The 13,820-nt window shown below is 36.9% G+C and overlaps 1 protein-coding gene across 14 annotated transcripts in view; it reads right to left on the reverse strand.

The window, feature by feature from the left end:
* MICAL3 (microtubule associated monooxygenase, calponin and LIM domain containing 3) overlaps window positions 1–13,820 on the reverse strand; it is a 155,753-nt gene that overhangs the window by 92,207 nt on the left and 49,726 nt on the right. For all 14 annotated transcript variants that reach the window (XM_085230538.1, XM_085230526.1, XM_085230521.1 and 11 more), the window contains exons 2-12: window positions 12,539–12,914; window positions 8,021–8,228; window positions 6,818–6,934; window positions 6,028–6,129; window positions 5,303–5,458; window positions 4,672–4,772; window positions 3,806–4,063; window positions 3,111–3,226; window positions 1,840–1,966; window positions 1,278–1,371; window positions 80–227 (exon numbers count right to left, since the gene is read on the reverse strand). In XM_085230538.1, the coding sequence (XP_085086664.1) occupies window positions 80–227; window positions 1,278–1,371; window positions 1,840–1,966; window positions 3,111–3,226; window positions 3,806–4,063; window positions 4,672–4,772; window positions 5,303–5,458; window positions 6,028–6,129; window positions 6,818–6,934; window positions 8,021–8,228; window positions 12,539–12,802 (1,691 nt within the window). In that variant the 5' untranslated portion in view covers window positions 12,803–12,914. The remainder of the gene's footprint in view (window positions 1–79; window positions 228–1,277; window positions 1,372–1,839; window positions 1,967–3,110; window positions 3,227–3,805; window positions 4,064–4,671; window positions 4,773–5,302; window positions 5,459–6,027; window positions 6,130–6,817; window positions 6,935–8,020; window positions 8,229–12,538; window positions 12,915–13,820) is intronic.

Genomic DNA, 13,820 nt, shown 5'->3' on the forward strand with positions numbered 1-13,820 from the left:
CCTCAGTCTCAGTAGTACTGGTTTGAAATAAAACTACTGTTCTGCCCTCCCCAAATCTTCAAAAGAGCAAATTACTTACATTAAGTCTGGGCGGTATCTGTGGATAATGGCACACAAAGCTAAGCCACTTTTCCATGACATCGTGAGATCTGTCACATTTACACCAGCATACCCGTCTGTCTGCCTCTGGCACCAACTGAGCAATTTACTAGAGCGAGCTACAGACTCTGTAAGAAATCATGCTGTTAAGTAGAAATTCACAAAATCTCTTTTCTGAATTCTAGCTACATCATAAAAAATAGAAATCAACAAATAAAACTTTCACGTAAAGGATAAGCTCCTTCTACAACGGGAAGCATGGGACAAAACTACTGTTATTTTTTTAAAGACTATCACATCTAATTTAGATGCAAGAAAGGATTTTTCAGTCGCTAAAAAGTATTTACCAAAGTTATAACTTGACATATAATTCACCCTAAAAAAGCCCAAGTAATTATAAAAAAAAATTACAAATGCTTGTTTTAAATATGACCTAAAGATTAAAGAGTAGTACAATATTCTCTGAAGCCCAGATACAGTATTTCCAATGGAAGAACTGCAAAAGTACTTTTGCAACTCTTTCTTTTCTATTGAAAGTTTTCCATTAGAAGTACTGACCTATTTTGACCTTGCCTTACTGCAAGATCTGACAAGATTACAGCCTAAAGGGATATGGTTGCAGGCCAAAGAACATATCCAAAGACTACGTAGATTTTGAGCAGTGAAAGGAAGCTCAGTAGCAAAGCGCTATTGAGGGAGTCCCCAAACACTATCTGGACAGAATAATGCAAGTAAAGTGATGTTTCACTTAATTAAGCTATGAGATGAGATTAACTAAAGAAAAGTATGACCATGAAAGACTGTAATAGATATACCTTCTGTTATTTTTATTAGAATTTTAGGTTTATGATTAGAGTGAATTCAGAATAGCCTTCTGCACTTTAAGTATGGATATTGTTAAAGGATAAAAGACATAAAGAAAAATGCTTGTATAAGGAAATATGCTCTAAAATTTTAACAGCATTATAGAGGAGGGAAATTAGGCAAATAAAAGTATATTTGCATGTTAATTGAAACTTGAATGACTAGGAAAAAAAATCAGATTTTTGACAAAATAATTGCTTTATCTAAACCAAATGAAGCTGGCTAAACAATACAGCACAGCCCTGTTACTCTACATGCACTGCACTGATGTGGCATCTGAGTATCACAAGGAATGGAGCAGTAACCAGGCCTACCATTCCGAGTCAGCTTTGGTGTCCTGGAGTTCACAAAATTCTCTATTTCCAGGTGTATATCTTTCAAATCTCCTGTATTATACAAGTGGCGTACCTAAAATGATACAAAAAATTAAAAGTGACCAACACACTGCGTACCCAATGGATACAAAAAGAGCAGGACAAGCAGCAGCTATCCCAAGGCAAAAGAAGAAGTATTTTTATGTAACAGAAATCTCTAGCCCAAGAAGCCCAGAACAAGGAACAACTTGTCACTACTGAACAGTCTAGCTGACTGATGCTGCTCAGTGAGTACAAGATTGCAATCATAAACTGGTACTAGAAAATGCAGGCAAAATCAAAAATACAACTGAATTAAAAGCACACTTTTAAGACTTCAAAACTTTAAACAAGATAGGAATTTAGTAAAGAGGTCAACTCTTGACTGATATATCTGCATTTCACTCCTTCCAAGTTATACCGCCACACTCAGGTCACTATCCCTAAAATACTAGCATAGATTCACCTAACAAATGACAGTGCAGAATAAAAACATTCAGAAGCACCACTTCTCTCCAGTTACCTGCTGTGGCCGTAAGAAGTTGACGTTGATATTGGGATACCGAGTGGCTGGATCAATGCTATAATGGCTGAAGTTTTTACTCACATTCTCAGGGGTGGTCTGAGGCAGTAGTCTATAAATGCTTTCCCTTGGAAAAAAAAATAATCTTTTTATTTTGTGTTTGTTGGGTTTTTTTAAATAGAAAAGATGCAACGCTATTGATACCACTAAATCAATTCTGGAGAGAAAAAACTTCAATAGCTCAGAATTCTTATACATGTATTTAAATTTGCAATATAATACAACTCCAAAAATCAAAAGGAAGGAAGAAAATAATACACTGACCACAACTAAAGGGGTTCCCCACTACAGGAAAACACTGACACTCTGAAATGACTAAGAAAGAAGGCTACCAAGGGGATTGGAGTACTCAGCCTGTGGGGAGAGGCTAAGGAAAGTGGATTTGGCCAGCATGAAGAAAAGAAGGCTGAGGAGGGTTCTTATTGCTCTCTCCAAATGTCTAATGATGTCTGGCAACAACTGCAACATGATTAACTTCACCATTTTTCAAAATTCAAAAAAGTAGAATATTAAATATTTAACATAGAGTTTAAAAAATTATACTACAACTCCTGATAGAAGTTGCAGTTGTTTAAAATAGGTTCTTACACATTGCTTAAACTTACTCCATTTTTTAAAGACTCAAGTTCTGATTCTAAGCAATGATCTTATGTCACCAGAACAAGTCTCACCAAAAGATGATAAAAACATCAACAGCATGATACTCCAAAGAAAGAAAAAAAGACAAGACGTTCTTTGGCTCACATGAAACAAAGTGACCAATTATCTGAAATAAAAAACAGGTCATAGCTTCTTTGAGAGAAAATTGTAAAAGATATTTACAAGATAATAAGGGAGAGCAAAAATTTTTCTTTCTCTTTTTAAAGGCACCTTCATCTAGCTTACTATTGCAATGCTTGTGACAGTAAGTTAGGCTCGCTTCCTCTATATATTACCAATAAGCACCAAGAGACTCTCCACCTAATCAGTTTTGTACAACTAGGACCAAGAACAGCTGCAACATTTATTTTTCTTCTATTAATATACTTTAGTTTATCAGCTGCTATGGATACTTTTCTTTAATTCAGTTATAGCTACAAGCACCCTCTAAAACAGCAGGAATCTGTATCTCATATTTTACCTATGTATTTGTACTAGAAGGGACTAGAATGAATGACAAGATATTGGAGGATTAGATTAGAACTCAAAATGTAAGCATTTTTTTCTATTACCTCTCTGCAAGAACTTCCAAAGGACTTGCTCCGAGTGACCAACTTCGTACCATCCAAGCAGAGTCCATTGCAGCTAAAAATCCTCTCGCTATTCCAGTTCCCATTGGCCAAAATGGCTAACATTATAGTTTACAAAAAGGAGACAAGGAAGGAAAAGCATTAGTTAGGGAAAGCTTTAAATTAATATCAAGAATATAGTCAGGGAATAATCTGCTGAGAAATTTTAGCTCAGTAATTAGCTTAAAGCTCTACTCCCACTGGGCTAGAGGAAGCCAGATGTATCATGAATTGTCCATGAGGACTCCAATAGCCAAACTCTCCTTTATTTCCAACAACAGCTCATTGTCTAGAGTGCCTTAAAAGCTACTTTTCAATGCTGTACTTTTTAACCAACTAGCAAATGCTAATTATTAACAGGCTTAGAGCAGGTTCCCATACAGAGTGTAATTGCCTCAATAAGAAGCACATGGAACAGATATAATTTCAGAGACATTTCTGCACATATTTTCTTAAGCAAGATCGTTTCCATACTAGACATTCTGTTTTCCCAGGACTCCTACCCTTCATACAAATCTCTTACTTTGTTATACAATAAACAGCAGCACACCTCATAATAACTATCTTATAGGCAGTGCATATTTCAGTGATGGGTGCAATGGTTTGTACTTATGCTTCAATAAGTTTAAAAGACAAACCTCCAAGAGACTGTCCCCAACCAGTGCCACAAGTAACTGGTGGCCATTCTGCTCTCGCACCAGTGCTGCATTCTCTGATGCATACATGCACGTGAAGTCAAACATTGCCACATCTGGCTGTCCATAGTGGTTGATGGCGAAGTCCAGTGACGGCAGCTGCTGATTAGTGGAAAAGTCAGCTGCTTCTCTGGCATAGTTTAGCAAAGCTTCCTGGTCCACATTCTCCCGTGAGAGTAATAATTCCGTATCAGCATAATCCTGACAAAGAGAAACAAGTAAAAGTGAGACAGCCAAATCCACAAGGTTTTATATATATATATATATAAAAGTTGGCATTAAATTTTATACAAATCCGCTGATAAAGGTCTGCCCTTTCATTCTTACATTCCTAGCAATGTGTGTAATTTGGAGGAAAAATCTGTAAATACTACCGGCATTTCTGAGTGTGAAAAGGCTAAGAAACTTCTGAGCTTTTCACCTCAAACAAAGGAGCAAGACTTCAATCTTTTTGCATTCACTCGTAGATAAGTTACTTTTACATTTGCTTCTGTCAGAATTAGACACAGTTAAACTTTCTTTACTCTGTTTTTTCACTTTATAAATGGAAAGCCCAAATAAGCCAACAAAAGTTATTTTTGTGTACTCTTTCTTAGCATGCACAAAACCCCCACATTGACAAGTTTGGATGGTGTAACGTTCTTGTAATACTCAAATAGCTGAAAATGCTTCAGAAGGGCATTAACCACAAATGTTTGTGTTCTAAAATATACCTGTGTAATAACATTATGCGGTGCAAGATGAGTGTTCCTTCAATGTATTAAAAGCAAAATTTTCCAAAATCTTAGTATATAAAAGTTAATACCCACATGTCGTATTACGCCTTTATCCAGCAAGCTCTGTTTTTTGGCAGTCATGACAAAGTAGTGTGTATCATCCTTATAGTAGACGATGTTCTCTAAGTCAATACCTTGTGACAGAACAAAAGATAATGAAGGAACAAGCAACAAATTAGCTCTATTGAAAGAAAGTGAATTGAAACTATATGGTTAGAAGATCTTAAGAGAGAATGTCAGGCACCCTCCTTCCACGCTTTCAATGAGTTTAAAATCTGTATCTTCAACAAAACCAGAAACAGAGCATTTCTTTTGAAAAACATATTTATCATCACACTAAGTTTTGTATTCAGATGTGGAATGCAGGAAACAAAACTCAGGATTCAGGCTTCTCTTACGAACGGCTCAGATTTCCTGAAAATCCTTAGGGAAAGAAGTTCTGAACAAAAATGACACACAGCTGAATGATACACATTTGCTCTGTACGGACGTACAGAACAGCTGTAAAAATGAGGGAAGTTAGATTTCAAAGAGAGACAGAAATTGCCTGACTTCCTTGCACACGGCTTTTGTTTACTGACTAAATATTGTGATACCTGAGTTAGAAAAGTTGTAATAATAAGGACAAATAGCTTAAGTGGAAATTTGACAATTGCTGACATACCGGTGGCTTCTCGTAGATCCTGGAAGAACTTCTGGTTGAATATGAAAGCCACACCACTGATCTCTTCTACTTTGGCTTCAGCTGTGGTGTTACGATTGATGAAGTTTGCTGTGATAGCAATTGCTAGCTTACCACGGAACTCTTTTCGGCGAAACCCTACAGGAAAGATAAAGGAGCAACACTGAAAAACAGAGCACAGCGTCAGAGAAGGCTCAGCACACCGCAGAGCAGTGCCCTCAAAAATAAAGGAGGTTGGACCTGATGTATTACGAACTACTCCACCAAAAAAGCAAAAATTGCTTCATCTGAAAAACAAATGTTCTTGTTTAGGAAAAAGGCTCCCCATTCTTTCTTATCTCTTTCCCTAATACTGCAACTCGCATAACAAATAGTAAGAGAAAATTCTCTACTACACAGTAGTACACTCAATGCTTTCAGCTCCTACTCCCAAAATTGAGTTGCAACACTATGCAACTAATGAAAAATTGTGGGAAAGATTATTCAAGTCAAAATACTTCATTTTTGTGCCAGTGTATAGGAAGAGGAAAAAGACAACCCAAGTGCCTTTGTTAAGCATAGATTTCTACATGGACTTTTTGTTTCCTTTACAACTAGTCAAATCTCTTGATTTTGATTGGGATTTTGAACGCCACTTTTGTTCGTGTCTACTCTAACTAATTTAAGAATTAGTTATATTTTAAAGTGAATTATGGACACATCATTACCTTCTAAAGTGTTCCTTCTGCCATCCCCTCCAATGATCACTTCAAATTCATACTCTGATACTGGATGGGTTTTTGGATGGACCAATGCACGCCAACCTATTCCTGTCAATAAACTCTAGATTAATGACAACGTAAAACAGTGTGCATAGTAGAATAGATGTATAAAAACACTTTTTGCTATCCATAAACCCTTTTTTACACGGCCAGTAAAGATATACTGCAGGATAGTTATATTACTGACAGGGCTATTGCTGACTTTCATAACCACTCCATACATATCAGAGAATGCACTATGGTCGACAGAGAGCCCCAGTAAACCCTCCCTGATTATCTTCAAGGATCACTAAAACCTTTATAGGTTCTTTATTAGGTATTCAATTAACAGGATGCCAAAAGACAAACAAGCCACCACTTCCCACAGTGATCAGACAAAAGATTTCACAAAGATGCAAAAAGCATAACAAAGACCATTTGCTGGTATAAATATCCTCAGTAAACACAAATAAAGGAGTTGTTTTAAAAAAGTATTTCTTAATTGTAATAAATAGGCTTAAATATGTTAAGAGACATTAGGAACGACTGTGTCTTGGATTATTTTTGCTCAGTACTTCAGGTGATTTTGTTTTACTAGAAAGAAGAAAGCTTATAAAGAAGTCAAGCAAAAGTCTGTTGAAGATAACTGCCATTAATGGAACACGAGAAAAGGAGGAGTCATAACATTAAGGAGCAAGAGTGTATGTATCTGACCATAATTTCCCCTTTCTCTACAACCCATTTCAACTCTACTTGCTTTCATTTTCCTGATCCTCCGGAGGGTAAACAAGCCCTTGAAATTCCACATTGACATGGATTTCTATTCCCAAGATCAAGGCAACCTTCAGAAGGATAAGCTGGAGTTGACGGATACCTGAAAAAAAAAAAAATGACAATAAAAATAACAGAAAAAGGAAAGAACACAAGTACACACATCCCCATTTGACATTACTAAACTGATTTAAAGGCTAGCTGCTGCTTTCTTCTTCCCACTGTGTTCTCAGCACTTCATCCAGGCAGCACTGGTGGGTAATAACACGGCATAAGAAACTCACATATAGCAGAAACTGCAGCTCTTCTCAAAGAAGGTAAATACTTTTTTAATGTTTCAGTCTCAAAATCAGCAACAAAGGAAACAACTAGAATATGCACTGCAGGAGAGGCAGGAAAGAGAGCACCAGCAGGACTGTCCTTCTGTCACAGATGGTAACCAGCCATTTGAACAACTTGTAATACTGAGATGCACCTTAGTTAGTGATGCATCTTGGGTTAGTGAGGGAATATTAAGTTTCTCATCATCTCTTTCCACTTAAGTCAGTGTAGGTAACAGGTACGAAAGTGACTGTGTGCAAACCTGAAGGGAGAATACTGAGGAGGAAACCTCATTGTCATATTTCAGATTTCAAATTGAAATGAAGAAATACTCCACCTAGAAACTAAATTTCAACTGTGCTGAGACACAAAAGACGACAATATAAAGCACTGGAAGAATAAAAGTAAAGGGAAAACAGAAGAGAAAAAGTTGCAAGACTGAAGTGATAAAGGTCTTTCTGTTTCTACCAGTCGTTTTCCCTCAAAAAAGAGCAGCTTACACATTGAACAAGAAGTTAAATCTTATCTACTATGATTGTGCTAATTTCTATTTCCATTTACGTCCTGAGGTGAACACAGACTGATGGCACTAGCCTGCTTGGTAAGTTTTTTTGGGGAAAAAAATAAATTGAAAAATGGCAATTTCTGCTCTCAGAAAGCAGAAGATATAAAAGGTAATAGGCACGCTAAAAGATATATATTACATGTTTGATCATGCCATGGCACAATCTATTTCTTTCGTATTATACCATACTGATACAAGAGCAGTGACAGGTGCAGGATGCATTTTCATGAGATGCTCCATGTCTCAGCCACCTCACCCTTTTCAAGAACAAGTGCTGCCATGTCAAGCAGCAGCTGTACTTACTGATATGGTCTATGGATCCTGCACAGAATTTGCCATAAAACTTCTTGGCGCCAAGACCCCTCAGGTCATGTATGGTAAATGGCCACAAATGCAGAACGTTATTGCGGGAAAAGGCATCCCTCTTTTCTATGACCACCACCTTGGCTCCCAGGAATGACAGGTCGATGGCTGTACGAAGGCCACAGGGTCCAGCCCCAATTATCAGACACTGCAAAACAACCAACCACAAAGTAACTGTACGGTTCAAAGAGGAAAAGGGTATTTTCAACCCTTCTTTTAAGGGATTAAGACCATAGCATAATGCTCTCCAAGCTATGTAAGCACCTGGAAAGCAGCAATATTTCTGAAGGTTTCTCTCTCCAGTTCCAACCACATCTTTTCTGTTTTTAAGAAAAAGTGAAGTAGCCTTTTCTTCTCATCTCCCAAAGCCTGAGTTAGCCTTTTTCAGAAAATCTTCAGGAACGCTGGAAATTCCTCATCAACACTGAGCAGCACAGCAACGGTTCAGGCAGATAAATGCAAAGGTTTTACATACATGATCATTTAGATTAGCACAGACGACGCTCTGACTTATACCCATGCTGACTCTTCTACTATTGCAACAAAGGAACCTCCAAGGTAAGTAAATACAATGTAAAAGTGAACTTCGTGTAATTAGACCTTTTTTATCAAAATACGTTTTCTTTAACCTTTTTCAAATCAAAGATATTTCATCTTCTCCCATCTTTCTCCACTCTATTCACAAACACTTTCAGAGGCTAATAAATGACTTGAGAAACACTTGCATATCCAGTGCTGGAAGTACTTCTGAAGAAACAAAGGAACACAGCAAGATATTTTATTTCGAGATTAAAAATCCAAGATACTCAACTGCCCACAGAAACTGAAGTCCACAGAGAAAGCTGGCATGTGTGTGTGTATTCACAGTAATATAGTGCATAGTTCATTTTGTCATATCAATTTTGTACTGGTTTTCTATTGATTATGAACCAGACACACTGGATAAAGACTCGCCAACGTGGTGACTGTTTCTGCTACGTGAATACTTTCCAGATCCCTAAGTACACTTAAAGCTGGAAAACAAAGCTCTTTAAGAAATTCTTAAGTATGCTAAAACTTCATCAGAACCTACCCTTCTGATTACACAGCCTATCCCAAAACAAAGCTCTTTGTTTTCTGATAGTCCCCATAAGCCAGCTTATATAGTTCCCCCACATTTTAAACTTGCTGTTCGCTGGGTTACAGATTCTTCAAATAATGTGAAAATGCAAATACAAAGCCTGAATGATAAATAAAAGCGTACAGTTTGCAACGGTAAAGAGTTAACAACTAACATGCAAATGCTAAACAAGGCTACTGTATAAGATAACAATGCATATAAATCTGAGGGCAGAGATACAAGTCCAGAGAAAAGGGAAGGGAAGGATAACTGCAGTTTATTTAGTAGCTTTGGGAACTTGAAGGCATAAATACAAAATGCTAGCCCGACCACTAAGGTATCAGCAGTGCAATTAAAAACCAGACTTACATACTGAACAGGTGTCCAAGTTGTAATTTGTTAAAAGCGATAATCAATTAGGAACTACTGCATTCTTCCAATTCAATATTGTTTTCTTTGTGGTTAAGTGTAACTCTCAAACACCACTTAGTCTTTCATTTTTTAAGCTTGTAAGAGAATGAGCTGAGTGTGTCATATTTAAATAGGTAATTTATCTAGAGCTTTACGTGTTCTGGATCTAAAATACAATACACAGCGAAGCAATTCACGACGAAGGTTGCCACCTTTTTTTTTTTTACCTCTACAAAAACATTAAATGGTGTTGTTGTAAAACACAGCAAGCTTTAAGCACAATTAAAAACAAAAGAAAAGACTCTTCCGTTTTTTACTCTTACTGACTCTTCCAGTTTCAGATCTCTTGTAGAAACCTAAGTTCTGATATTTGCATGGGCAGCGATTAGCATGAAACCTTAATCATAGCCAAGTAACTGTCATCCCTTCTTCCTTTGCTCCACAATGACTCCAAGCAACTGCTACAGCACTGTGCACTGTTGCAATCTCACTCCTCACAATCAATTCTTGCTCAAGATCTTTCAGATAAGTTATATTCAGTTTCCAATAACAACACCACAGTAAAGTAACATTAAATGCAAACAAATCCTGAACTCTCCAGTTCTCAAGTGGAGAATTACCTTTCTGTTCTCTTTTGAGCTGCTCAAGCTAAATAAATAAAGGAGCTAATATAAATTTTTGATGACTACTTACATTTGGACAAATCATCACATCCAAGCCTTGCTTTCATGAACTATACCCCCAACCACCTGAATTCCAGTTAACCTAGACACTGGCCATGTGATGCACCCAGTACCAGTTCTGGCTGGGACACTTCACCCCTGCATGATTTTAAATAGACAAGCAGCAATTAAACTCTAGAGAATGAGATCTCATATGATCAAGTACAGAAGCTGAGCTTACTAAAGAAATGACTGACAGCAGTTTTAAGAATATGGGTAAAATTTTGATCTTTGTTCTAAATTCTATCATTTCCACACGCCCACCTTAATTTCTGTGTTGTATTTCTTTTTTTAAATTAGTGTTTGCAAATTACATTAAAAATTAGGAATATAAAACTGAGATGGGAAACATCAAATCAGAAATGATTCGGTTCTCCACTTTGAATAGCACTTAGAATAGTTTACTTCCTACGAATTACAAATTTAACGGCAGAAGCTGTTAGGATCAGAAGCAAGTAATTAAGAGAGATATATGAAAAATATGAAAAAATACACTTGAATATCATTTCTTTACATAAAAAAGCAACGAAGTTTGTATTTAGTGGCATACAAAAATCATTTATCATAACAAGTACGTATTCTTTAAGATGTACTAACAAAAAATAATTTCTGAAATTTCCCTTCCTCTCAGCTGGCTGATTTCAATACTCAAAATGACTCAAATCTCAAATCAACAGTTCTGCGCGTTCATGGGTTAAGACATATACGCATGGAATTTATTTAACTTATCCACCCTTTTTGGTTGCATTTCAAAAGAGCATCTCACCAGCAGCTTCTCAATAACACTGGCAAATAAGACTTCCCTCCTCTTCCTCTTTTCCTTCACTCTCCCTCCTTGCCAAGTACACATAAGAGAGCTGCCCATTCCTTCCTTTGATAGGACCCAGTTCAGTGTGAATCCCATTGACCAACACTACCTATCTGCCTTATTGTTTTCATAGTTGATCTGCATTCCACCTGTTAACTGCAATTGGATGTAACAATTACAAACATTTTGAGGAAAGCATTATTTTCACAAGACATAGAACAATGCATCTTGATCTGATGGTAATTATTATAGGTATTATTGTAGCAATTACTTACAAATGTCACTATCTATACGAAAATTGCAAGTAGGAAGTGAAACAATCAAGGAAATAATATAACTTTCTAATATCTAGCTGAAAGTAAACCTGAGTCCATATATCTGAAATGACCCATTATATCCCAAATAGGATATATTTCCCTCTCAGTTCTCTTCTATAGGAACTAGTATTTAATTCTTTGTATTACTTCTTTCTGCAGAAAAGTTCATGTACAAGGGAAAGAGAAGCACCTATTGTCCTAAATGAAGGAGGGGAGAATCCTGTTCTAATTTTATCATAGTTCACACTATCTTTCTTTATTTTTTAAAGTAAAAGTATATGATCAATTGAGAAAATAACTTATTCCATAAACATTTCGATGAATGGCACAAATGTATTTCAGTAACAGAGCAAATAAAAAAATAAAGCTCATACTGTAGAGTTCAACTAGAGCGTACATAGCACACAACATATCAGCTTGCAACAACCCACGTAAAATAAACTGGAGACAGTGAGTGAAAGCAGGAACTCCTTACAGTAAATACCACACATATCAATCCTTTTAAATGAACTGATATGAGTTTCCACAGCATTTGTATTTTAGTGAGTTGATTTTTTTTCTCATAAATACAAGAAATTGCTTTCTAAATAATGCTGAACTGAATATTTACCGATTTGGCACACTTTGTTTGAGAGTAGTGAGAAATTTCCAAACACATATATTGGCATCTAGACCCAACAACAATTTTCATATCCTAGCTATTATCTTGTGTTTCAAAGTAAAACAAAATAAAATAAAATTATAACTCAACCTCACGTATGGCGTTGATGTCACAACATAGAACACAGAGATCTGCAGACTGATTCTCCTGAATAAACTGCAAATATTCTGGATTTCCACTTAGCTTCCCCTTTCCCTGTTCAGGTGAATCGAATTTGGTAGATGCAAACAGAATTTTCATTCAGAATAAAATGAAAACAAATGGCTGTATTGTAAATAACATGAATGAGTACATTTCTGAATCCTCCCCAGGCTTATACTGGTACTAGACAAATATCTTTCAACATTCAGCTATTTTTCTTGTGTATTCCAGAAACAAACTGGGTAACAGCTGTTTTGATTCCCACAAATAGGTCTCTTACAGAGGATCACTTTCCTTACCTTTGTGTTGGCGCATGCTTTCCCCTTCTTATAGTCCTTATGGCTGCCCCTTTTATCCAATTTGGCCCACAAGGCTTTGGCTTTCCAGTAATTTAGCTTGGACTTGAGTTTGTGATAGAAAGAACGGTAGTCCTTGGGCTTTAGTTCTAGGTAGTCACAGAGCTCCTGGAAAGCCTTGAGAGTCCCCTTGCACGTTGAAGCCTGGACAAATCTGTCGAAGAGAACGTGAGCCTGGTTCACCTTCTCGTTCTTACTCTCCTCCATGCTTCACGCTCGGCAGCTGCCCTGCAGGGCAGCCGTTCTCTTCCAGTCTGCCAGATTTCCCAGTGTTGCTCTGCTGAGCCACTTTCACCTCTGGCTTACAAGCATTATTAACCTATAAAATAAAAAGAAAAAAAATGTAACTGAGTTTGCTCTTATTTTTTTTTCTTTCCAAAATTATCTCTGTGTCTGAGCTGAGGTCCAGATTCTCAGTAACGAATAAAGAAAGCATCAGTCCTAAATAAGTTAACAAACCAATACCCCGGGCAGTCCTGCTGAGCTGACTGAAGCACAGCCTCTCTTCAGACACTGGGACATGTCTTTTCTATCAGAGCACAAAATACTTTACCTGAGCCATACAACCTGTGAGTTTGAAGGCCTGCCTCTGTGCCCTGCCATAATAAAAATGATGATACTGCAGTACTAGAATGAGGTTAAACCTAAGAGCAATCAAATGCTTAAGACGTCAAGACTGAATAAAAATGCCGGCCTGTGCTGCATCAAGCAGTATAAATATCTGCTTCACCTAGAGCCATTTCCTGTATCAGTAAGCAAGTAGCCCAAGAGAGAAATGGAGCTGTAGTACTATCCATGTAGGGTTCTCAGGCTGTTTCCTCTGCTCTGTGGTTTTCAACATTGTTTGATACGCGGATCCCCACATTTCAGGTGGTAGTTGGGATCTTTGGCAGATGAAATACAGTGATGAGAAGCCTGCTACTCTTAGTTGCTTTCCTAGGATCCCACAGAAGTATAGAATTGTTTGGAACACAAACAACAATTTTCTTTAAAGAAAAGCTCTTCCACTTTATATATAATAAATCTTTCTTTTATGGACATACACATATAAACGCATACATACAAATAAGGTATAAACAATTACTCTAAGAAAGAATATTTCTGTTTATCTTCAGATAGGACAGTAGCATGAGAACATACACTGGAACTGTGGAAAGGAAAACAGTTTTGAGGTACATTTTCCTTTGTTTTTTTGCAAAGGGCATTAAGGTAAAAAAGGAAGTAT

The sequence above is a fragment of the Meleagris gallopavo genome, chromosome 1 (assembly GCF_905368555.1).
Source record: "Meleagris gallopavo chromosome 1, MGAL_WU_HG_1.1, whole genome shotgun sequence".
NCBI lineage: Eukaryota > Metazoa > Chordata > Aves > Galliformes > Phasianidae > Meleagris > Meleagris gallopavo.